General features: G+C 45.7%; 2 protein-coding genes across 2 annotated transcripts in view; one reads left to right on the top strand and one right to left on the bottom strand.

Annotated features, from left to right (window-relative positions):
• PLXND1 (plexin D1) overlaps positions 1–10,402 on the top strand; it is a 240,597-nt gene extending 230,195 nt beyond the window's left edge. The window contains exons 32-36 of the mRNA XM_082265543.1: positions 277–440; positions 650–797; positions 6,711–6,851; positions 6,968–7,042; positions 9,631–10,402. Of these exons, the coding sequence (XP_082121669.1) occupies positions 277–440; positions 650–797; positions 6,711–6,851; positions 6,968–7,042; positions 9,631–9,747 (645 nt within the window). The 3' untranslated portion in view covers positions 9,748–10,402. The remainder of the gene's footprint in view (positions 1–276; positions 441–649; positions 798–6,710; positions 6,852–6,967; positions 7,043–9,630) is intronic.
• Positions 10,403–19,442: 9,040 nt separating this feature from the next.
• H1-8 (H1.8 linker histone) lies at positions 19,443–25,352 on the bottom strand (the record flags this gene model as incomplete). Its single annotated transcript, XM_082265625.1, has 5 exons — positions 19,443–19,754; positions 20,697–20,746; positions 21,133–21,265; positions 23,157–23,440; positions 25,301–25,352. The coding sequence occupies 5 exons, from the start codon at positions 25,350–25,352 to the stop codon at positions 19,443–19,445; spliced, it is 831 nt and encodes a 276-aa protein (XP_082121751.1).
• Positions 25,353–25,573: the final 221 nt, after the last annotated feature.

The following is a 25,573-nucleotide window of genomic DNA, read 5'->3' as shown; positions in this document are numbered from 1 at the left end:
TCTTACCCCCTGCTGCCCTCCAAATTTCCCCTTTCAACACAAATCCCCTCCCCCCCCCCATCTCCTCACGGCACCCTTACACCTAACATGATACCACAGTGCCCCCTCCTGCCCACCCCTTTTCCCAGCCCTGGGTGGAACCATGTGGTTCCTTTTTATGTTTTGGGGAGTTATTTCGGGATGTGGCACTGTACAAGGTTTTTCCCCATAAGATGATTGGTTGCTTGATTTTGGCTGAATTGTAATTTTAATTATACTCTTTTTTCTGGAATACAGGGAACTCTACAGAAGTTCCTGGACGACCTCTTCCGGGCCATTCTCAGCATCCGGGAGGACCGGCCGCCTCTCGCCATCAAATACTTTTTTGACTTCTTGGAGGAGCAGGCGGAGAAACGCGGCATCTCTGACCCTGACACACTGCACATCTGGAAGACCAACAGGTGAGAGCGGCCGCAATCTGAGATAAGAATGTAGTGATTGGCCAGTGGTCAGGGCCGGGCCGGCGCTACCTGTAAGGCGACCTATATGTGAATGGAGCCTAAAGAAGGGATTGTTGTGGACTAAGTGGTTACATTGTACACATTATTTATCTTCATTTATTCATTGTTTCATTTTTTTTCCTTTATTTCTCTCCTTCTGTTCTCTGCAGCCTTCCTCTGCGTTTCTGGGTGAATATCCTGAAGAACCCGGAGTTTGTCTTTGATATGGAGAAATCGGACCACATGGACGCCTGTCTGTCTGTCATCGCTCAGGCCTTTATAGACGCCTGCTCCATCTCGGATATGCAGCTTGGAAAGGTGAGGCGCCCCCCCTTGGATGTTTGTGATCATAGATACATCTGTCTCAAACAGGGGGACTAAAACTCTAAACCTTCCCACCCCTTGGACCCTTCTGCACTTACCTCTATGGGGGGAGATTACTTGTCACTTCCCACCACAGCCGTTGCAGCGGAGTTTAAAGCTCTGTTCATTCTTTAGGGCTTCTGGGATAGATCAGAGCAATTTTGATTGGTCATGTGCTGGCACATGACCACTATGACCAATCAGCATCACTTTGATCCATCATCAATATCCTGTACAGAGAGAAGAGCTGTAGGAGGGGCCCAGCAGGCCCCACCTACTAAAGGCTGACTGTAGAGAAGTACAAGAGGGTGCGGAGACAAGACTAGTCATCCTGCACAAGGAGAGAGAACAGAGCTGTGGGAGGGACCAAGCAGCTCCACCCACTACAGGCTGCCTGCAGAAAAACTACAGGAGGGGGCGGAGACCAGACCAGTCTCCCTGCACAAGGAGAAAGAGCAGAGCTGTGGGAGGGACCTAGCAGCTCCACCCACTACAGGCTGCCTGCAGGCAACTACAGGAGGGGGCGGAGACCAGACCAGTCTCCCTGCACAAGGAGAAAGAGCAGAGCTGTGGGAGGGGCTCATCAGGCTCCAGTCACTACAGATTGCCTGCAGAAAAACTACAGGAGGGGGCGGAGACTAGACCAGTCACCCTGCACAAGGAGAGAGAACTGAGCTGTGGGAGGGAACAAGCAGGCTCCACCAACTACAGTCTGCCTGCAGAAAAATACAGAAGGGGGCGGAGACAAGACCAGTCTCCCTGCACAAGGAGAGAGAGCAGAGCTGTGGGAGGGACCTAGCAGCTCCACCCACTATAGGCTGCCTCCAGAAAAATACAGGAGGGGCGAAGACAGGACCAGTCTCCCTGCACAAGGAGAGACAGCAGAGCTGTGGGAGGGAACAAGCAGGCTCCACCCACTACAGAAAACTACAGGAGGGGGTGGAGACAAGACCGGTCACCTTGTACAAGGAGAGAGAGCAGAGCTGTGGGAGGAGCCCAGCAGACCTCACCCACTACAGGCTTCCTGACTAAAACTACAGGAGGGGGCTGAGACAAGACCGGTCATCCTGCGCAAGGAGAGAGAGCAGAGCTGTGGGAGGGAACAAGCAGGCTCCACCCACTACAGGCTGCCTGCAGAAAAATACAGGAGGGGACGGAGACAAGACTAGGCACACTGCACAAGGAGAGAGAGCAGAGCTGTGGGAGGGACCTAGCAGCTCCACCCACTACAGGCTGCCTGCAGAAAAATACAGGAGGAGTGAAGACAAGACCAGTCTCCCTGCACAAGAAGAAAGAGCAGAGCTTTGGGAGGGGCTCAGCAGGCTCCAGCCACTATAGGCTGCCTGCAGGCAACTACGGGAGGGGGTGGAGACCAGACCAGTCTCCCTGCACAAGGAGAAAGATGAGAGCTGTGGGAGGGGCTCAGCAGGCTCCAGCCACTATAGGCTGCCTCCAGGTCACTACAGGAGAGGGGGGGTGGGACCAGACCAGTCTTCCTGCATAAGGAGAGAGAGCAGAGCTGTGGGAGGGGCTCAGCAGGCTCCAGCCACTATAGGCTGCCTCCAGGTCACTACAGGAGAGGGGGGGTGGGACCAGACCAGTCTTCCTGCATAAGGAGAGAGAGCAGAGCTGTGGGAGGGGCTCAGCAGGCTCCAGCCACTACAGAAAACTACAGGGGGGCGGAGACCAGACCAGTCTCCCTGCACAAGGAGAGAGAGCAGAGCTGTGGAAGGGACCTAGCAGCTCCACCCACTACAGGCTGCCTACAGAAAAATACAGGAGGGGGCGGAGAAAAGACCAGTCATCCTGCACAAGGAGAGAGAGCAGCAGTGAGCGGTCTTTATTACAGGAAGTCTCACATTGGATTACTGCACAGATCTGGAAGAAATACACAAAGATTCTAGAAGAATACACATTAAGAATGGATTCGCTTATTTGCTTATCCCGGAGTACAGCTTTAAAAGAACTGGAATTTAAATGGCTTTGTTCAGTAAAGTTTCCTAAATATCTCTGGAAGGTATTTTCATTTAGGAAACGACTAAAATGGTGAAGTGACTCCAGGGCAGAACAGGTCGTGCCGGCTTTTATTCCCACACAAGATAAAAAACCACATGGTGTACACAATACCAAATGTTTACATTTTTGTCCCAAATACTTTCTGTGGGAAAACATTGATTCTGCCATTTCTCTTCTGAATGTACTCTACAAGTCATGAATTTCTCTGGGAGCACCGGGGTGCTGGCATCAAAGGAACACAGGGGTCAGAGTTTCTGGGGTGCTGGGATCACATAAACACAGGAGTGAGAGTTTCTGGGAGCACTGGGGTGCTGGGATCACATGAACACAGGAGTAAGAATCTCTAGGATTGTGGGATAGCAGGAACATAAGAGTAGGAGTTTTTAGGAGCACTGGGGTGCTGGGATCACATGAATATGGAAATGAGAGTTCTTGGGATAGCAGGAACACAGGCTGGAGAGTTTCTGGGGTGCTGGGATCACAAGAACACAAGAGTGAGAATCTCTGGGAGCACTGGGGTGCTGAGATCACATGAACACCGGGGTGAGAATCTCTGGGGGCACTAGGGTGCTGGGATCACAAGAACACAAGAGTCAGAGTTTCTGGGTGCACTGGGGTGCTGGAATCACAAGAACATCGGAGTGTGAGATTCTGGGAGCACTGGGGTGCTGGGATCACATGAACACAGGAGTGAGAATCTCTGGGAGCACTGGATTACTAGGATCACATACACAGGTATGGAGTGATAGGGGCTTGGTCTGGTGTCGGTGGGGGCGCTCTGATGCCCCATGGGTACAGAGTGATAGCGGCTCGCTCAGGTGCCAGAGGGATTTCTCTGATATCCCATGGGTACAGAGTGATAGCGGCTCTCTCTCGTGCTGGTGGGAGCGCTCTGATAACCCATGGGTACAGAGTGATAGTGGCTCGCTCTGGTGCCAGTGGGGGGCGCTCTGATATCCCATGGGTACAGAGTGATAGTGGCTCGCTCTGGTGCCAGTGGGGGGCGCTCTGATATCCCATGGGTACGGAGTGATAGTGGCTCGCTCTGGTGCAGGGAAGGGTGGGGGCGCTCTTATATCCCATGGGTACAGAGTGATAGTGGCTCGCTCTGGTGCCAGTGGGGGGCGCTCTGATATCCCATGGGTACGGAGTGATAGTGGCTCGCTCTGGTGCAGGGAAGGGTGGGGGCGCTCTTATATCCCATGGGTACAGAATGATAGCGGCTCGCTCTGGTGCCGGTGGGGGCGTTCTGATATCTCATGGGTACGGAGTGATAGCGGCTCGCTCTGGTGCTGGTGGGGGTGCTCTGATATCCCATGGGTATGGAGTGATAGCGGCTCGCTCTGGTGCTGGTGGGGGTGCTCTGATATCCCATGGGTACGGAGTGATAGCGGCTCGCTCTGGTGCTGGTGGGGGTGCTCTGATATCCCATGGGTACGGAGTGATAGCAGCTCGCTCTGGTGCCAGTTGAGGGCGCTCTGATATCCCATGGGTACGGAGTGATAGTGGCTCGCTCTGGTGCCGGTGGGGGCGTTCTGATATCCCATGGGTACGGAGTGATAGCGGCTCGCTCTGGTGCCGGTGGGGTGCGTTCTGATATCTCATGGGTACGGAGTGATAGCGGCTCACTCTGGTGCTGGTGGGGGTGCTCTGATATCCCATGGGTATGGAGTGATAGCGACTCGCTCTGGTGCCAGTTGAGGGCGCTCTGATATCCCATGGGTACGGAGTGATAGCGGCTCGCTCTGGTGCTGGTGGATGCGCTCTGATATCCCATGGGTACGGAGTGATAGCGGCTCGCTCTGGTGCTGGTGGATGCGCTCTGATATCCCATGGGTACGGAGTAATAGCGGCTCGCTCTGGTGCCAGTTGAGGGCGCTCTGATATCCCATGGGTATGGTGTGATAGCGGCTCGCTCTGGTGCCAGTTGAGGGCGCTCTGATATCCCATGGGTACGGAGTGATAGCGGCTCGCTCTGGTGCTGGTGGATGCGCTCTGATATCCCATGGGTACGGAGTGATAGCGGCTCGCCCTGGTGCTGGTGGATGCGCTCTGATATCCCATGGGTACGGAGTGATAGCGGCTCGCTCTGGTGCTGGTGGGGGCGCTCTGATATCCCATGGGTACGGAGTGATAGCGGCTCGCTCTGGTGCTGGTGGATGCGCTCTGATATCCCATGGGTACGGAGTGATAGCGGCTCGCTCTGGTGCACACTTCGCACCCTGCAGCCTGTTCTGGTTTGTTGGCCGGCAGGGCTCGGCACACAGCTGGGAATGTTTTCGGTAATGGACGGTTCATTGACCTGACACAGTCGCCGACTCGCAGCAAACTGCCTTTAGGGGACAACTTCAAAGAGAGAGAAATTAACTGTACAAATGGGGCCCCACACACAGCTTATCAGGGGAGGCGATGAGAGCGAGGAGTACAAGAGCGTGTCAGCAACTGCGCCAAAATTCCTATCCAATGCCATGAAACATCTTCTCATTTAAAAAATGTTATGTTTGGCATTTTTAAATGAGATATTTTTCTTTATTTTTCTTATTATTTTTTCTTATTAAGAATTTTTTTTATGGTATTTTTTTTTTTGCTATATGGCTCTGTTAGAGAGATTTTCCTGTCCTGGTGACATTTAGCTTGACAGAAAGTGAGGGAAACTCTCCAAAAACAACACAAAAACAAATAAGAACACTCCTTTTTAGCAGGGCAGGGGAAACTTTATTTTGTATCTGTGTCCCTTAAAGATTTATTTTTTCCACTATCTGTTCAGTAAAAATTTCAACAAATTTCTATGATGCATGTTTTACATCCAGCTCCCCTGTCCTTGCTGCTCCTGCCGACCTTGGTATTACCAGCTGTAAAAATGACAGCCAGGAATTGCTTTGTATTACCCAGAAAGAGCAAAAAGTAGCCAATCCTGTGTAAAATGACACCAGTGAGAAAATACAACGTAACAATCTATTATTTCATTGTATTTACTATTTCATTCATGTGTGGTACAAAGGTGTGACCTTCAAGCTGCATATAAAATTAGATATTGTTAAAAAAACATGACAAGTAAAAAAAAAAAAAAAAAAAATGATATATATATCTATATGTGTGTGTGTATATATATATATATATATATATATATATATATATATATATATATATATATATATATATATATATATATATATGTATATGTGTGTATATATATATATATATATACATATATATATATTTATAATGTGTGTGTGTGTGTGTATATATATGTATGTGTGTGTGTATATATATATATATATATATATATATATATGTATATATATGTATGTAAATGAATTCCTGTTAAACCCATTATTTACTTTACTAGTTAACCATAACTAGCCCAATTAACTCCTCCATCCCTTTCTCCCCTTTTATTTTTGTGCTTATTTTTATAAATATATATTCTTACTTAACCCCTTATTAACCTTTGTTTAACCCTAATCAGCTCTAATTACCTCTATACTCCCCCTAGCTATTATTTGTATGCTTACTTTTTATTTATTTTTTTTATTTAATATTTTTTTTTTTACCATCAATACCAAATTTTTCATTTACTTTGTTTATTTTTTCAATGTTGAATAATAAAAAAAAAAGAAAAAACAAAAACATAGTTAAATAGTTAGTCAGGTTGAAAAAAGATGAAAGTCCATCTAGTTCAACCAATAAAAGGGGGGGGGGGGGGGATCATACAATCCCATAAATACACAGAAAACATTTCTTTAGTTTTGAATAAAAATTGCTATGCTTTTTCTAGATAGGGAAATGCAGCCTATCAGCTTGCTAGGAGGTAGTGACATCATCGACCCCTGAAAATATCTTTTATTTCAGGACTCCCCCACCAACAAGCTGCTGTATGCCAAGGAGATTCCGGAGTATCGGAAAATCGTGCAGAAATATTACCAGCAGATCAAGGAGATGAGCCCGCTGAGCGAGCAGGAGATGAACGCCCACCTCGCCGAGGAGTCACGGGTAAGATGGCGCCAACAATGCGCCCGCTTATCGCCAGCCTTACCGCCCCCTCTGCAGCAGGTCACTTTTTCCTCTCTAACTTGTACATTTTCTTTATTTTTTTTTTTTTTTTTCAGAAATACCAAAACAAATTCAACACCAACGTCGCTGTTGCAGAGATTTACAAATACGCCAAAAAATATCGCTCTCAGGTAAGCATCGCTTTAAGGCCCTTTTCACACTTGTGTGACTTGTCCTGCGACTTTGGGGACTGCAAAGTTGCATGACTAGTCGTACTCCATGATTTCCAATGAGTAACGTTCATATCTGTGCAAATTCAAGTCGCAACGGCTTCAGAGTAGTCCCTGCACTACTTAGGGCCGATTTTAACCACTTCTGGACCGAGCCCATTTCTGACATATGTTGTTTACAAGTTAAAATCTGTATTTTTTGCTAGAAAATTACTCAGAGAACCCCAAACATTATACATATTTTTTTAGCAAAGACTCATATAGAATAAAATAGCGGTCGTTGCAATACGTCTTTCCAAGGCCATTTTTGTGGAAAAAATACATTTCACTGCATTTAAAAAAAACTAAAAAGTAAAGTTAGCCCGATTTTTCAATTTTTTTTTTTGTATATTGTGAAAGATGATGTCACCCCAAGTAAATAGATACCTAAGATGTTACGGTTTAAAATTGCGCACACCAGTGGAATGCAACAAACTACGGTCAACATCTCCATAGGCGAGGCTTAAAAAAATTTTATCGGCTACCAGTTTAGAGTTACAGAGTAGCTCTTTTTTTTTTCTTAATTATTGTGATACTTCACAAGTGTGGTTTGAACAGCGCTTTCATCTGCGGGCGCGACTTCCGTATACATTTTCTTTTGTGCACAAGCTCACAGCGACAAGGGCACTTTATATTTTTCCTATTTATTTTATTAAATTTTTTCATTTTAGCACAAACTACAGTCAATAAAAATCTCCATAGGCAATGTTTTAAAAAATTCTACCAGTTTAGAGTTACAGAGTAGCCCTTTTTTTTTTTTAATTATTGCTCTCGCTATAGCGGTCACGGCGATACCTCACATGTGTGGTTTGAACAGCGCTTTCATTTGCAGGCGCGACTTCCGTATACATTTTCTTTTGTGCGCGAGTTCACGGCGACGGGGGAGCTTTAAAAAAAATTATTTTTTCCTATTTATTTTATTTAATTTTTTCATTTTAGCACAAACTACGGTCAATAAAAATCTCCATTGGCAACATTTTAAAAAAACTTAATGGTTACCAGTTTAGAGTTACAGAGTAGCTCTTTTTTTTTTTTTAATTATTGCTCTCCTTCTGGCCATCATTATTTGATTATTTTTTTGGTGCTAAATGATTTGTACAGAATTTGTCCTTGTCTAATATCAAGAAAAGCAGTAAAATAGATCCCCTAAAGCCAGCAACAATAGATCCCTCTAGCAACAATAGACCCCCATCCCAGCAACAATAGATCCCTCACACAACCGCAAAGTCCCCCAACAACAATGGACCCCACCCCAACAATAATAGATCCCTCACACAACAATAGACTCCCCCGGGAACAATGGACACCACCCCAACAACAATAGGTTCCCCCAAAGCAACAATAGATTCCCTTCCCAGCAATAATATACCCCACCTCAGCAACAATAGATTCCTCACACAACAATAGACTCCCCCAACAACAATGGACCCCATCCCAACAACAATAGCTCCCCCAAAGCAACAGTAGACCCCCCCAGCAATATTAGACCACCAGCAACAATAGATCCCTCACACAACAATAGACTTTCCCAGGAATAATGGACACCACCCCTACAACAATGGTTGCCCCACAGCAACAATACATTCCCTTTCCAGCAATAATATACCCCATCTCAGCAATAATAGATTTCTCACACAACAATAGACTCCCCCAGCAACAATAGACCCCCACCCCAGCAACAGTAGGTCCCTCCAGTAACAATAGTCTCCCCCAGCAACAATAGACCCCCACACCAGAAACAATAGTTCCCCATACAACAGTAGACCCCCCCACACACACACACACAACAAAATACCACCCTCAGCAACAAAAGATTTACCCCAGCAACATTAGACCGCCCCAGCATCAATAGACCTTCCAGGAACCAGCAACAATAGACCCCTCCCTCAACAGTAGATCCCTACCAGCAACATAAGACCCCCCAGTAACAATAGATCCCCCACAAGCAATAATAAACCCTCACACAAAAACAGATCCCCACCAGTGACAATAAATCCCCCCAGCAGACAGAGTCAGTAGACCCTCCAGCACACCCCTTGCTATTACATACAGTCAGTGCTGGAGATTCCGGAACTGGGTTCCCCTTTGTCCCCACTGAAAAAAATGGACCCCACCCCAACAATAGATCCCCCTTCCAGCAATATTAGACCCCAGCAACAATAGATCGCTCACACAACAATAGATTCCCCCAGGAACAATGGACCCCACCCCAACAATAGATCCCCCCCAGCAATATTAGACCCCAGCAACAATAGATCGCTCACACAACAATAGACTCCCCCAGGAACAATGGACCCCACCCCAACAATAGATCCCCCTCCCAGCAATATTAGACCCTCAGCAACAATAGATCGCTCACACAACAATAGACTCCCCCAGGAACAATGGACCCCACAACAACAATAAGTCCCCCAAAGCAACAATAAATTCCCCTTCCCCCTGAAAAAAAATCCCTGGGCCTTCATGTATAAATGAATAATTAAATCTGAAATCTGACTCCATTTCAACAGATTGTCACCGCTTTAGAAACCAACCCTGTCACCAGACGCGGCCAATTACAGCACAAGTTCGAGCAAATGATAATCCTGATGGAGGGCGATATCTACACGTGTAGCAGTGAGGCCTAGCAGAGCCCGGGTGGAAGGAGCCTTCAACAATGGAATTGAAATTGGCTTCAAGAACTCTGGGTTGCTTCCAGAAATCATCCGAAAAACTATGTAAACCACAATTGCACTCTGCAAGCCACGGACAGCTCAGCCTCCAAAAAATATAAACTTGGCCGGACCTAGAAGGCTTGGGTGAGGAGAGGACCCTGGGTGGCTTGTGGCTCCTTTGTTACACCCTATGGGTCTTGGAGGGTTTGGACGTTCTTTGGGTCAGTCGCAGGATTGGCTGACTGTAGTCATGTGATACATTTTACCGCAGACGGGATTTTGCACTGTAAATGGAACTCCTTGTCCTGTTTAGAAACTGACGTAAACCACGAACAGGACGGCACTGCATAGGGGACAACCACTTGCTAAAGATGAGTTAATTCGTTAAGCTTGTCCGCCGCGGAGCTTTTTGATGCCAGCCGCTCCCGGCTACACCGCCGCTGCTCTGCGAGTGCCTTAATAACAGCTGTCTCAGGATATGATAAGGGAGTACAGTGCTTTTTACAGGAACCTGCGTCTCCGTGGGGGATTATGAAATGCACGGAGTACCGGGGTGAGCGCACTTCAGTCCATTCCAGAGAGTTCTAAAGAAAAAAAAATGGAATGTGTTTTTAATGCACTTTTTTCCCCTTAAAGCGGAGTTCCGGCCGCATAAATCGTTACATTAGATTTTGTGCCATCCGCTTCCTTATTGTCACCTGAAAAAGAATTGGATATTCCCGATTTTTTTTTTTTTTTTTACTTACCTTGTTTCAGAAGAAAATATACTCACCTTTCCTTCCACTTCCTCCCTCTGTGGCCGCGGCCCGCGCCGTCACTTCCTGTCCTGCAATGCATCCTGGGAGCTCTTACTCAACACTCCCAGGAGGCAATGGCCAGTGACGTAGGCGGCCGGCCGCTCCTCTCATCGCGTTATTTCCCTATGGAAACCCTTACTATTCCGATCGCATAGTACTGGGCATGCGCGAGATTTCGCGCTGCATTCATCTGCCCCCTCCATCTAGGACCAGGAAGCAGGGCATACATTTGCATACTAACAAAGATGGCGGCGCTCAGCAAACTTTTTATAAAAAAAAGTAAGATTTTATGATTGCCAATCAATTATTAAACTGTCTAAAACCGGATTAGCGGATGTATGAAGGGCGGTGGATCACGGTTTGGGAAGTATTTATAAAAAATAAAAAAAAGTTTCTGTGGCCGGAACTCCGCATTAAATAGAGCTAATTTTAGACAATCTTTGGTATAGATTTTCCACCAATCCTTGGTTTCCTCACCAACAAAAAAGATGGTGGGGGCTTTAAACTAGTTAAACTAGCAGCATGTGATAGGAGAACTTGTCCTGATGGCCATATGGGTTCTGCCAGTATCATGTTCATGACTTGGTGAGACATTGACCTGGAACAAGCATGCAGCCAGTGAAGAATCTCTCAGCTGCTACCAATTTCTTCAACACATGGGCAATGGTGGTCATCCATGACAGGTTCTCACCTTCAATTTATCTAAATTGTGGAAATGTACACCCCCAGAAATTTAAAAGAGATCTCTAGACAAAACACAATATTCTACAGTTAACTTGTCTCCAGCAAAGTCATGCTTCTATACCTTGTTACCAGCTAGCCTTTACACACAATGCAGTTCTGTTCAGTCCAACAGCAGCCAGCAGTGGCAGGAGCAGCACATATTAAAAAAGTGCATTTGACTTGCAGTTCTTTACTAAGTTTTCTGAAGGTGGTAACCGATCTAAGAGTTACTTGAGGCCATCATAAATAATAAATGTGACAAGTATTAGGGCCCATTTACACTTATGCAATGTGATGAATGGAACTGCTCCATGTATGGGGTGTTCTGGTACCATTTATTGTGAAAGACACCCCAAATCAGCGTAGCGTGCAAGGCATGAGGAACTTCAAGGTCATCTGATTTTTTTTTTTCCCCATTCAGTTTGGTGCATTGGATGCCCACTCATAATGATTGGACTACCTTCATTGATCCCCCGTTTAGAATGAGGGGACTGCCTCCATTGACTGCCCATTCGGTATGAATGGACTTCCTCTGTTGGCCACCCTTTTGGAATAAGGGGACTGCCTCTGTTGTTTTCCCATACCTAATGAGCAGGCTGCCTTTTTCACCACCCATTCCAAACAAGGGGATTGCCTCTGTTGGCCAGCCCTTCAGAATGAGTGGATTGGCTTTGATGCCCGCCCATTCGCAATGAGTGGATTGCCTCCATTGGCTGCCCATGTGGAATGAATGGACTGCCTCCATTGACGCCAATCGGAATGAATAAACTGCATCCATTGGCCGCCCATGCGGAATGAATGGACTGCCTCCATTGGCCGCCCATTCCTAATGAGCGGACTGCCTTCAGTGACCACCCATTCCCAATGAACAGATTGCCCCTGTTGGTCACCCCTTCAGAATGATTGGACTCTTTCCATTGGCCACCTGTTTAAAATTAGTGGGCTGCCTTCGTTGGCTGCCCATGCGGAATGAGTGGACTGCCTTCGTTGGCCGCTCATGGGGAATGAGTGGACGGTCTTTGTTGGCTGCCCATTCCTAATGAGTGGACTGCCTTCAATGACCACCCATTCCCAATGAACAGATTGCCCCTGTTGGTTACCCCTTCAGAATGAAGGGACTCCTTCCATTGGCCACCTGTTTGAAATTAGTAGACTGCCTTCATTGGCCGTTCATGTGGAATGAGTGGACGGTCTTTGTTGGGTGCCCATTCCTTATGAGCGGACTGCCTTCAATGACCACCCATTCCCAATGAATAGATTGCCCCTGTTGGTTACCCCTTCAGAATGAAGGGACTCCTTCCATTGGCCACCTGTTTGAAATTAGTAGACTGCCTTCATTGGCCGTTCATGTGGAATGAGTGGACGGTCTTTGTTGGGTGCCCATTCCTTATGAGCGGACTGCCTTCAATGACCACCCATTCCCAATGAATAGATTGCCCCTGTTGGTTACCCCTTCAGAATGAAGGGACTACGTTCATTGGCCACCTGTTTGGAATGAGTAGACTCCATTGGCTGCCTGTTCAGAAAGAGTGGACTGCCTTTGTCGGCCGCTCTGTTCGGAATGAGTGGACTCCTCCATTGGCGTGCATTCCTAATTATAAGACTGCCTTTTTCAGCCGCCCTATAGGAATGAGTGGACTACTCCATTGGCCACGCATTCCTAATGAGTGGACTTCCTTCGTCGGCTGCCCATTCCTAAAGAATGGACTGCCTTAATGCATATTGACACATGCTATAGCTTGCATTAACACACCACAACAGATTGCTTAAGTATGAATGAGCCCTTAAACTCCATGTGTTACTGAGAGAATCTATCACAAGCCATCCAATTAGCAGTGGGCACCTGTAGAGTCACCTCTCTGCTCTGGACTGCAGAACAGAATTGCTTCAACTTAATGACCATTTGCATTTGGTGTCTTTTTTGACTCGTTACCATAATAGTATGTTGGGGTAACCAATATCTGAAGAGGATGGGTGTCAAAGTAACAGGTAGCTGGCTACCACAGACTTTATAGCCAACGCCGGCCACAAAGAGATGTAAATTTAATATATGATATATGACATAGTATGCAAAGCTGTGACTATCTGCTGAGCAGAAGCATTAGATATTAAAACAGTCCAGTCACCTACATACAGTTCAGACAACATTTAGCAAGGTGAGCCAATGTTTGGAGAAGGCAGCCAATCAGTTCACTAGGAGCTAGTAACAGCAGAGCCATTTTGTCAGGCTCATAGGCCACAGTGGATGTTCCTCTAGAGCAGGGTTTTTCAACCAGGGTTCCGTAGAACCCAAGGGTTCCTCCAGAAGTAGCTAGGGGTTCCTTGAGCAATGAGCAGTTTCTGCCTCTCAGATAAGTTCCCACTGACCTTTTTAGCTATCTGTAAGAGGGGAATTCTTCCCACTGACCATCACACTAATGTATCATGAGTTGTTCCCCGAGACCAGAAATTTATTTACGGGGTTCTTCTGTGTTTAGAAAGGCTGCTCTAGACTAGAGAATAGGTTGGCCAATACAGTTCAGAAAGCAATGTTGCACTGGCCGTTGGTGGGTCCTAAACCAAAAAGTTTCAGAGAAAATGGACTGTTTGCAGTCAGATAATTGATCTGTGATTTAGCCAGCTGTAGCGATTAAACATTTTGCAGTTCAGTATATTCTAGGTATCTACCACTATTAAAATTGTATTCCCCCCTCGCTGTTCACCTGCCGAGGGAGATCCGAGTGTGGAATCCAGATTCCAACCCTTAAGCGCCTCTGATGATAGAGGCCCCCCCCCACTCCCTATGAGAAGTGGAAGATGCACACTGTATGTAGGTGTATATAAGTGAAAATCTTGTTCTAATTGGGTTCATATGTTCTATTGTGAAATGTTTCATTTGTAATAAAATATATTTAAACCGTTGTGACTTGTTTGTATGACCCTTCTAATATATAAATCGACTATTGCAACTCCCTACTCATTGGATTACCGTTACATAGATTATCCCCCCTTCAATCCATAATGAATGCTGCTGCAAGACTTATCCACCTTACCAACCGTTCAGTGTCCTCCACCCCTCTCTGCCAATCCCTTCACTGGCTTCCACCCAGTGTCCTCCACCCCTCTCTGCCAATCCCTTCACTGGCTTCCACTCACCCAACGAATAAAATTCAAAGTGCTAACAATAGTTTACAAAGCCATCCACAACTCTGCCCCCAGCTACATCACTGACCTGATCTCAAAATATCAACCAAGCCGCTCTCTTCGGTCCTCCCAAGACCTCCTGCTCTCTAGCTCCCTTGTCACCTCTTCCCATGCTCGCCTCCAGGATTTCTCCAGAGCTTCTCCCATTCTTTGGAACTCTCTACCCCAATATGTCCGACTGTCCCCTAATCTATCCATCTTTAGACGATCCCTGAAAACCCTTCTCTTTAAAGAAGCCTACCCTGCTACTAACTAATAACACTGTTTCACTTGCTCCATCAGCTCATCCCCCACAGCTATTGCCTTTTGTATCAATTGACCCTTCCTTTTAGATTGTAAGCTCTAACGAGCAGGGCCCTCTGATTCCTTTTGTTCCAAATTGTATTGTAACTAATGTCTGCCTTCATTTTGTTATGCCCCGTACACACGTGCAGATTATCTGCAGACTTTTGTCTGCAGACTTACCAAAACCATATAATATGAGGTCAAACCTAAACACTTTCAATTTGTATGCAATCCGGCAGGCCCTTGCACTACATAGAAAAGGTAAGTCTGCAGACAAAAGTCTGCAGATAATCTGCACGTGTGTACAGGGCATTAAGCGCTGCGCAAACTGTTTGCGCTATATAAATCCTGTATAATAATAATAATATAAAGCAGGCATCACTAAATGGCGGACCGCGGTCCGTATCCGGACCCAGTTCATTTCTCATCGGGACCCCTGTGGTCCCACCCTTTACAGTCGTTCTTCCCACAGCCATCACCACTGGCAGTCTCACAGAGCCAACAGCTGGAGGCAGGACAGCTATAGACAGAGGGCGGGGACTACCCAAGTTAACAAGCAGGTGATTGGTTGCGAGGATACAGGGCAATCATCGCACAAACATGCGATCTGGACCTCTGCTGAAAGAATATTTTACTGACTGGACCTTTGTAAATTTTAATTCAATACCCCCGATATAAAGGCTCCCCCTCCCAAAAAAAAAGAAACAGTCATACATTATAGCTGAGATAAAGTTATTTTTCCTAACATCCATCATCTACGAAAAGTAATGCATCCTACGAAATGAAAGGTTAAAGCACATCTAAAGTCCAAACATCTTGGATAGATAAGGGAGAGCTAGAAAAGGTCATGTTTGCGGCCGTTCATCTATTTGTCCCAGGGGCCATTGTCAAAATTGACAGATTGATAAATCTAAGGTTCTTCTGTTGATGCTTTAAAAGTAAATGGGGGGGGGGGGGAATTTTTGGAATGGGAACACCTGCTTAACCACCATAAAAGATGGGATTTCTCTCTACTTTGGAAGGATTTTCTGTTCCCATTGTGTGACAGGAAGAGAAGGGATATCTCTGCCATGGACAGGAAGAGAAGGGATATCTCCTGTCATGGACAGTGGCAGCCTGTCCTTTGAGGGCACAGGGACGCTGCCCCCCCCATCCATGCGTCCAGCCCCCTAATCTATATGCAGGGGGCCTGATGCATGGATTTTAATAGGGGATATTTTTTTTGAAGCACGTGATTAGAGCCAGAGGTATATTCAATTGCCGGCCATCCCGCCGGGGGGGTGTTGGTTTTGCCACCCCACCCCCCCCCCCCCAAATTCTCATTCACCACCGCCACTGGCCATGGATCTGTTTCATACTCTTAGTGGCGGTTCACAGTGCCACAACTTAGTTCAGTCTCACCCCATTAACGGCAATGGAACCATTCTAATTAGCGCGACTCAGAAAAAAAGGTTCCTGCACTACTTTTTGGCAACTTGCGTTAACTTCTGTTAACCACTTGCCGACCGCCGCACGACTATCTACGGCGGCGGTCAGCCCCTCACAGGCAAAGTGACGTAGGTCTACGTCGCTCGCCTGTGAGGGTTTAGGGAGCGAGCGCGCGCCGCCGGAGGCGCGCTCCCGCGTGGTCACGGACCCCCCGTGCGTGTGACCGGCGGACCCGATCGCCGCCGGCCACTCTGCGATCGGCGGGGGAGAGGGAGAAAGTCAGGCAGCTTGTGTAAACAAGCTGCCTGTCATTCTCCTCTCTGTATGAGAGCTGATCACATGGATCTACTATGTAGATCCATTGATCACTCTGCATACAGTTGAAGCCACAGCCAATCACAGTTAGAATCACGCCCCTAGGGACACACACAGCCCCTCCCTCTCAAATAAAGTTAACCCCTTCACTACCAGTGTATTTTTACAGTAACAGTGCATATATATAGCACTGATTACTGTAGAAATGTCACTGGTAACCCCAAAAGTGTCAAAAATGTCAGTCAAGGGTCCGATCTTTCCGCCGCAATGTCGCAGTACCGCAAAAAAAAAAATCGCAGATCGCCGCCATTACGCGTTAAAAAAAAAAACAACAAAAATGACAAAAATCTTTCCCTTTGTTAGTAAACGCAATAACTTTTGCGCAAACCAATCAAAATACGCTTTTTGCGATTTTTTTTACCAAACATAGGTAGCATAAAACAAATTGGCCGAAAATATTAAAAAATTTTGATTTTTACATTTTTTTTTGGGGGAATTTCATATAAAAAAAAAGGGAAAAATATTGTTATTTTTGCAAAATTTACGCTCTTTTTTTGTTTATAGCGCGTGATCAAAAAAAAAAAAAAAAAAAAAAAAAAAAAAAAAAAAAAAAAAAAAAAAAAAATCGCACAGGTGATCAAATACCGCCAAAAGAAAGCTCTGTTTGTGGGAAAAAAAAGGACGCAAAATTCGTTTAGGTACAGCGTCGCACGACCGCGCAATTGTCCGTTAAAGTCACGCAGTGCCGAATCGCAAAATACCCTCTGGTCGTTTAGCAGCCAAATCCTCCGGGGCTTAAGTGGTTAATGAAGTCAGCGGTTGAAGCTGCGTAGATGTGAAGTGTCACTTAAGCTGGATAGATACACTATATACAATTTTCTGTAGATTTTTTTTCCCCCCCCTTTAGGATTTACCAAAACCATATATGAGATCAAACCTAAACCCTTTCAATTGGTATGCAATCAGGCAGGCCCTTGTACTTCCCAAAAAAAAAAAAAAAAACACTCCAACAAAAGTTCACTTTCACACTGATTCATGGTTAAAATAAAAAAAAAAAAATTTTGAAGAGGTTTTTAGAGGACACGCGACTCAAAACTGCATCACAGGTACATTTACATTGCTTTCAATGGGAAAGTGCATTTAACTTTACAAGCAGGATTTTTTTCTACTGCAAAGAAACAGCATCACCCCAGTGTGCACACATTCATTGTTTGTAAAAGGGAAGAGGGATGTGTTGGAGCTGGAGAGAGTCCAGAGAAGGGCAACTAAACTAGTTAGGGGAATGGAGGACCTTCATTATGAAGAGCGTCTGCAATCGCTTGATTTATTCTCCCTGGAGAAGACGCCTGAGAGGGGACATGATAGCCATTTATAAATACCTCGTTGGTGATCTCAGCATAGAAAAAAAAGCTATTCAGTCGAAAGGATTGCATGAGGACTCGAGGGCATACAATGCGATTAGAAGAGAAGCGTTTTAACCTCAGGCAACGCAGGGGGTTCTTTGTTAGGGCTACAAGATTGTGGAATTCTCTACCACAAGAGGTGGTTTCTGCAGGAAGTGTGATGGCTTTCAAAAGACTCTTAGACTTGCATCTCAATGATCAGATCATTCAGGGGTATGAGAGATGATTACGGCCACACAACACACCTACCCAGGTTGAACTGGATTGACTATTGTCTTTTATTCAACTACTATGCAAGCAATTTGAGCTTTTAAGAAGCAGTTAACCCAAAAGCACTTGAAAAAACACCCTCTGAAAGCAGCCTTAAGAGACTTTAGAAATCCTTTGTAGATAGGCCAAGTTTTGTGCCCCCACCTGCTGTCAGAATATTCTATAGAGGATTGCAATAGTGCCAACATTTCAGGCAGCACTTTACAATCTAAGGGGGGTACAGTTAAAAGAGGGCCCTGCTCATAAGAGCCGACAATAAAATTGGGGTAATAGGGTGGGGAAAGTGGTACAAACTGGGGGGGGCCATAAAAGGACAGATGGGAGGTAGAGTGTTCCAGGATAGGGAGAGGCTCTGGAGGGGTGCATGAGAGAAGACAAGAAAGCAGGTCTTGGAGGAACAGAGAATGATTTGGGTGATATTTGGAGACAAAGATTGGTGATGTAGCTCAGGGCTGAGTTGCGAATGACTTTGAAGGTTGCTAGCATTTTGAATTTCGATTTGCTGGGAAAAAAAAAAAACAGAAGCCAGTGGCGGGATTGGCAGAAGCCAGTGGCGGGATTGGCAGAGGGGGGTGGCGGGATTGGCAGAGGGGGGTGGCGGGATTGGCAGAGGGGGGTGGCAGACACTGAGCAGTTAGGATTCTGGCAGCAGCATTCATAAGACTGAAGGGATCGCCTATGGAAAGGTAGGCTTGTGAGAATGGAGTTGCAATAGTCAAGGTGAGAGATAACTAGGTAGTGAATGAGGCGCTTGGTGGGGCAATTTAGGTAAAGCGGGGTGAATTTTAGAGATGTTACAGGAGGTGAAGCCTACAGGCTTTTGACAGTGATCAGGGCTGAAAGGACAGGTCAGAGCCCAGGATTACACCTAGTACTGCAGCGTGAGGAGAAATACCCATTTATCTTAAAAAGTCATGGAGGGCACAACACATGGGTTTTTGGAGAGGGAGGAGAGTCACCGAGGCATTCTGAAAACTTCTGGTAGGTTATCCAAACAATCTGATCGCGCCAAATGCCTTCAGATTTTCCAGAAGCATCCCCAACCCAAAGATGAAACTAACAGAAAATTCTGTATTAAATACTTTATTCAAAATAAGTTAAAAAACATTACAATTAAATCTGTTGGCACATCAGTAATGCATTCTAGTAACTCATCCAAAAGCATCTGATGGCACCCAACACATTCCGGAAAAGCCACATGATAAAACTCTTAAATACTTTATTCAAATACATTAAAATCCTAAAACCCTGTTGCCATATCAAGTCACTTCTTTCCTTTCTTGCTGGTTTTGGCAGTGGCAATTTCTTCAGAGTCTAAGGCTTTTGGTGTTCCCTTCTCATCTTCTTTCTCTGTAGTTTCTGCTTTCTCTTCTTTCTTAGCTGGTGCTTTCTTGGTTTTGGTATCCCCATCCACTTTCTTGGCTTTGGTATCCCCATCCACTTTCTTGGTTTTGGTATCCCCATCCACTTTCTTGGCTTTGGTATCCCCATCCACTTTCTTGGCTTTAGGCTTTTTGGCTTCTGCACCCTTTGGCTGCTCCTCAGCATCTTTCTTGCTTTTAGGTGCCTTGGGCTTCTAAGATGGAGATAAAAAAACCCGCGAAACCAGTCAACAGGCTGCAGAGGCAGTAAATAGATACCAAGATCTCATGAGAAATATGATCTGCAACTGCCAAAGTCAAATTGGCTCATGCTCCAAGCCAGGGGTGGGGAACCTTTTCTGCCAAGGGCCATTTGGCTATTAAAATGATTCTGGGGCCGTACAAAATTATCAACTTAAAAATGTGCCCATTATATTTGGTCAAACATTTAATTAACTCCCCCTAATGTGATGGCTGCAACTGCTTCTCTTTGGTGAGGTATGTGATGTTAGATAGTATTGATGTTGCCACTCGCAACTGGTTTTCCAGGTTTGCATTGGTTAGTCTGGAGCGCAGTCAACTCTGTGGTGGTAAGTTTTGATAGGAACTGCTGGTGGGTACTGCTGTGTGTGCTGCTGGCGGGAAATGCTGGCTAGCAGCGGCGCCGCACTGGAGGAAGAGACAATATTTCCTGTATTGGTCACAGGCGGAGAGCATTTGATATCACTCCGCCTGTGACTCACTCAGACTGTCAGAATGGAGTCTAAACTATACAGGAAGCATCAGCTCCATTCTGACAGATCAGCTGAAAGACACAGACTCAGCTGCACAGGGGGGGGGCGGACCAAATTACTTCAAGGGCCGCATACGGCCCCCCGGCCATAGGTTCCCCACCCCTGCGCTAAGCGTTTAGAACCCTAGGGGGGTCCTTGAGCCATTGATGGAGCCTACACTGTTCAGGGTCCAATGCCACTTTAGAGCCAGCAAGATACCAGTGATCTTTTAAAGCCGTCTGTAAGGGAAGAATGCTTCCCAATGACCAACGCAAGGGGAACCCCCACCTGCACCCCTGATGCATTTTAGAAGGTTCCTCTGGGGAGATAGTGGCACTGGCATGAAAGATTCGGCCAGGTTCAGGAACCATCTATACGCCTTACCTCAGCAGACTTTATCTTCTTGGTGCTCGCTTCCTTCTCCGGTTTCTCTCCTGCAATATAAAGAAGCTTTGGTATTTATTGTCGTTTTTACACCATGATAGGAAAACAAAAAGTAAAAAATTAAAAATGAAATTTGTAGAAGAGCCTTGAAGCTTGGTACTGTCCTCAACTCATGGTGTTGAGCACACACTGCTTCAATCCATTAGGATTCCCAATTTGCCTTCTTTGGGCTGCACAGCTCCTGAATGACAGGAAAAGCCAGCCAATAGCAGACATGTAATCTCTTTGTAAAATGGTTGCCAACCAGCAAAAGTGTTGATTGGCAGTGGATGCCCAAGACTGGCAAAGTTCTGATGTTACACAATTTGTGTGTGAAAAAAACTCAAAACTAACAAAACCCACACCAGACATACCAAGTTGGATTTATTCAATTTACCTTTCAATTCTGTAGACACTGCTTTCTTCACAACCTTTTTCTTGGGCTTCTCCTTTGGCTCAGCATTGGGGTCCATATTCTCTGATCCGTCACTGCTGCCGCCCTCCTTGGTCTTTGGAATTGGTTTTGCCAGCTGAGAGTAAAGAGGAACCCATTTATTACACCAACCATGAAACATTCAGGGTCATTTTACTTGTGAAAAGCACTGCCGCCCCCCCCAAACTATACCAGCAAGCCATAACTGGCCCTGTAAGGTTTGAGGACCCCCGGTCTATCAGGGAAAAGCCCTGCATGAAGTACCAATCAGATTTTAGAAGCATAAAAACAGGGATGGCAGAAAGACCAAAGACCAGTTTTTTCACATTCACTTATTGCAGTTAAAGAGGTTGTAAACAGAATTTTTTTTTTTTTTTTAAACGAACACCTGAAAAACACATAATGAGCTAGTATGCGCATACTAGCTCATTATGAAATACCTTGAATGAGTGCCAACTGCTTACCTCCACGGGTGACATGTTGGTTCGCCTTTCTCCCGGGCTTGCGGCATCCGGCCATCTGATTGGCTGGAGCCGCGATTACGTCACTCCCGCGCATGCGCGGGGGAGCCGACGGTCACGGCACGGGGCTCTGAAGGAATGGCAGTCCCTTCAGAACGCATGCACCAGTGATGTCACCTGCTGCATGCAAAGTAAATAAATATCTCCTAAATGGTGCATGTTTAGGAGATATTTACAGTACCTAGATGTACAAGTTGCAGAGGAGGGTTTACTTCCTCTTTAACGCCACACCTCTGCTAAAGTCTGTTCCAAGCATCCACTACTAGTAAAAAATACACAAATATTTCCCTCCAGAACCTCACACCCTTAGTCCCGGTTCACATATATGGGATGACAGTCATTGCATGCGATTTGAAGCGCACTGCAAGTCACATGCGATGGGAATTCAGCCATACAGATTAGCTGAATTTGCTTCAGATTCGGACTTCACTCGCACAGGACCCTTTTTGGGTCTGCACAGGTGTTCATCCCTATGCGATCCGACAGTTAGCACTGCGATATGCAAACTGATCTGGGGGTGTTCACAGGGCCGCTGATAGGGGGGGGACCACCAGCCCTCTTGTAAGGGGCCCGAGCACACAGGAAGGGGGATTAGTGATGGGACAACAAATACAGAAATCTTCCTCCAGCACCTGAATCTAATCTCTATTCCTCCCCCTGCTATCAGCTTTTATCTGCTGAGAAAAAGACAGTCGTCCCTCACTAATCCCCCTTCCTATGTGGGCCCCCTCCCAGCACTGGCTCTAATGTTATCTCTGCTCAGGAGTTTATTTGTAACTTTGTTTCTCTCCCTCTGTCTCTGATCACTGAGCTCCAACTGTGCAGCCTGTATATTTTATTTCATCTTCATTTTTATTTATTAACATAGTTTTTTTTTTTTTTAGATTTAGCAGGAATTATGCGAGTTGTTATATTTGTGTCTGCTAATAGTGATTTTGTTGTAATTTTAGCTAAATATATCTTTATTTTCTTGGGGGGGGCCCTGCCAGGTAGTCTGTACGGGGCCCTGCGATTTCTAACAGCAGCCCTGGGTGTTCACATTAACACACCCCTCCAGCATCTCATATGGCACTATGATTTGCCTGCAAATTGAATGCGATAACCAGGACTCGAAGAGTCAATCGTGTCCCCTTTTACTTAAGGTTTGATGCAAAACCTATACAACTAGGGGACTTGATGTACCACCTTACACCCAATGTGTTTCCCCCCCTCTCTGAACTAAAATCTTTAACTTTTTATAAAGGAGGCAACTATTCTAAAATTTAGTCCAATTACACACAGTTTTACCAGGACAGTCCTAGTGAAGCCACTAGGCAATAAACCCCAGAATTCCATTGGCTTATTTACCCCCAAATCCCCCACCCCCATTTCCTGGAACAGTTTGTCAAAGAAAGAAAAAAAAAAAAAAAAAAAAAAAAAAAAAAAAAAAGAGCACACAACAAAACCCCAAATCCAGCTTCTACGCACCTTGAAGCGCCCAGTGGCTCCAGTAGCACTGGAGTTTGGTGGTCGGACAAGAATTCCCTTCTCTAGCCCCTTGTTCAGAGCACTCCTCAGCAGAGCCTTCAGCCTCACAGGGTCCACAGTAGGATGGGCAGCCAGAATCCTAGTGCGTATGGCCTGCACAGAGGTCCCCTTCCTCTCAGAGGTCTTCAGGGCCTCCACCACCATGGCCAATGTAGAAGGGTTACTCAGGGTCTTCAGCTTGGTTGGCTTTGGGGCTTTTGGGACCTTGGTTTCAGCAGCAGTTGCTAAGAGATAAATTGGAAGGACATAGAACACATCAACTGATGGTGGGCGAAGCAACTATTGTGATGCAAAGCATTGCTATATATTAGTGCCTCTACAGCAGTGGTTCTCAATTCCGGTCCTCGGTACCAACTAACAGGCCAGATTTTAAGTATTACCTTGGGGAGATGCAGACTAGAATACTGCAATCACCTGTGATGTAATTTAGTCATCTTGCAAACCTTAGCCTGTTGGTGGGTCCCCGAGAACTGGAGTTGAGAACCACTGCTTTACAGTTTGAGCAACAGCAAGACACACAGCCACACCACGAGTCCCAGTATCCCACCTCACCAACATGGTGGAGGGGAGAAAAAAAAAAAAAAAAAACGGTGGGTCCCTAGGCAAGGTAGCAGTGCCCTCGTCTACCTCCCATCAACTGACTCAATGGCTGCAGTGACCAGAGAAGCCACCCAAGTTGCATCATCCATACTGGTTTCTCCACCAGTTACCTAAAGTAGTCAAAGCCCAGCACCTGCCAGTCATTGTGCAATTAGTACAGACTTGCATAACTGCTGTCCCTCTAGTTTACTGCTGGAGCATGAAGGCTGTAGCTCAGCACCCAGACATCCACAGGGCCACAAGGACATACCTTGGTTGCTTTGTGGAGGAGTCAGCTATGCCCATCCTAGGATTTGCATGATTTCCTTAGAGCCATCAGCCCTGTCAGGAGATGCATGGTGATCCTGGATGATACAAAAAAAAAAAAAAAAAATCAACCCCCCCCCATCCTTCTGGAGAGATCAGATGAAAGCAAACACCTGAAGTGTTGCATATTACCTTACAAGGCACGTAGCCAATTCTAGGTCCCTTTAATGGCAAATAAAGGCCAAGCAACTCAAGCATGATTAAGTGGAACTTCACTCTCCCAATTATCATTGATTTTCAATAATCATGCTGCTAGCATTAATAGATAGGAATGTAGCATTTTTACTTATTTTAAAAGTCTCCCCATTTCTACAGTTACATCATGATTTCATGCCTAGGCAAATGAGGTCATACACCCCAGAAGTCTTCAGGAGGAGGATGGGTTCTCAGCCAAATACACCCTCCTGCCTGCATGAGTAAGGGCAGATGGATTCCAGGAAGTAAATGCTAGGAATCATCTGCCCTTAGTGTTTTTTGGTTTATGGTGCTCAGATGCAATGAAGATTAATTTTAATCAGAAGCGTGCATGCAACATTGAAGCCCCTTCATTTCATCAGTTCAGTCACTTTTTACAGATAAAAAAAAAAAAAAATAGGGTTGCAATATACATACTATTCATTTTACATCCATATGGAGATGGATCTCTATCTCCATACGGATGTAAAATAAATGATCCTCCATTGTTCCATAAGAATACAGTGTCTGTTTTTCATCCATCAATGGGAAAAAAAAAAAAAAAAAAAAGTCCATTTGTGTGAAATGGGGGGGCCTACGTTATTCATAGGGGGGGTCACTTTAATCTAACAAGCCACCCTTCACTGGTAATACATTTCACTTTGGTCTCCATGCTCATTACAGGGGAAAAAAAAAAAAAAAAAAAATTTTTTTTTTTTTTTTTTTTTTTTTTTTTTTTTTTAATTTCTATAGCCTTCAGCGCCTAACTGGTAGGCTTTGACCAAGAGAGGACTATGGAACACCACCATTGTACAATATTACAATGCAATAACCACCACAGCCAGTAAATGTAAGGAGACACATGGCTACAACCAAGTACATGTATTGCTGCAAAATACATATTATCTACAACATTCAGACTATAGCAAAGGGAGAGGGGGGGTGCTTGGTTGACAGGCTGCAACATTACACTCTATAATTCACAGTCCAACCACTGATCTTACCAGGAGCCTCTTCTGTGTCCATGCTAGCTGGGGTCGCCTTCTTTGGAGCCATACCTGAACCGCTTGCTTCTTATCAAATCACAGACAATGACTATACCCAAAGACAGCTCCCCATCAATGCTTTATACACCTGCTGATCCTCACCCATAGCATTGTAACAAGGATCACCTGATCAGGTAATCAGTCTATGGAGAGCCTCTGGTCTCAGCCTAACAGGTTCCTTATTAACTCTCACCTGTGCACCTGTCCTGTTAAAGCCTAAAGCTGGATATA

The sequence above is a fragment of the Pelophylax lessonae genome (assembly GCF_965119305.1).
Source record: "Pelophylax lessonae genome assembly, chromosome: 8".
NCBI classification, from domain to species: Eukaryota; Metazoa; Chordata; class Amphibia; order Anura; family Ranidae; genus Pelophylax; species Pelophylax lessonae.
Note: the sequence above shows the minus strand (reverse complement) of the source record. Positions and strands in the feature narration are given on the sequence as shown.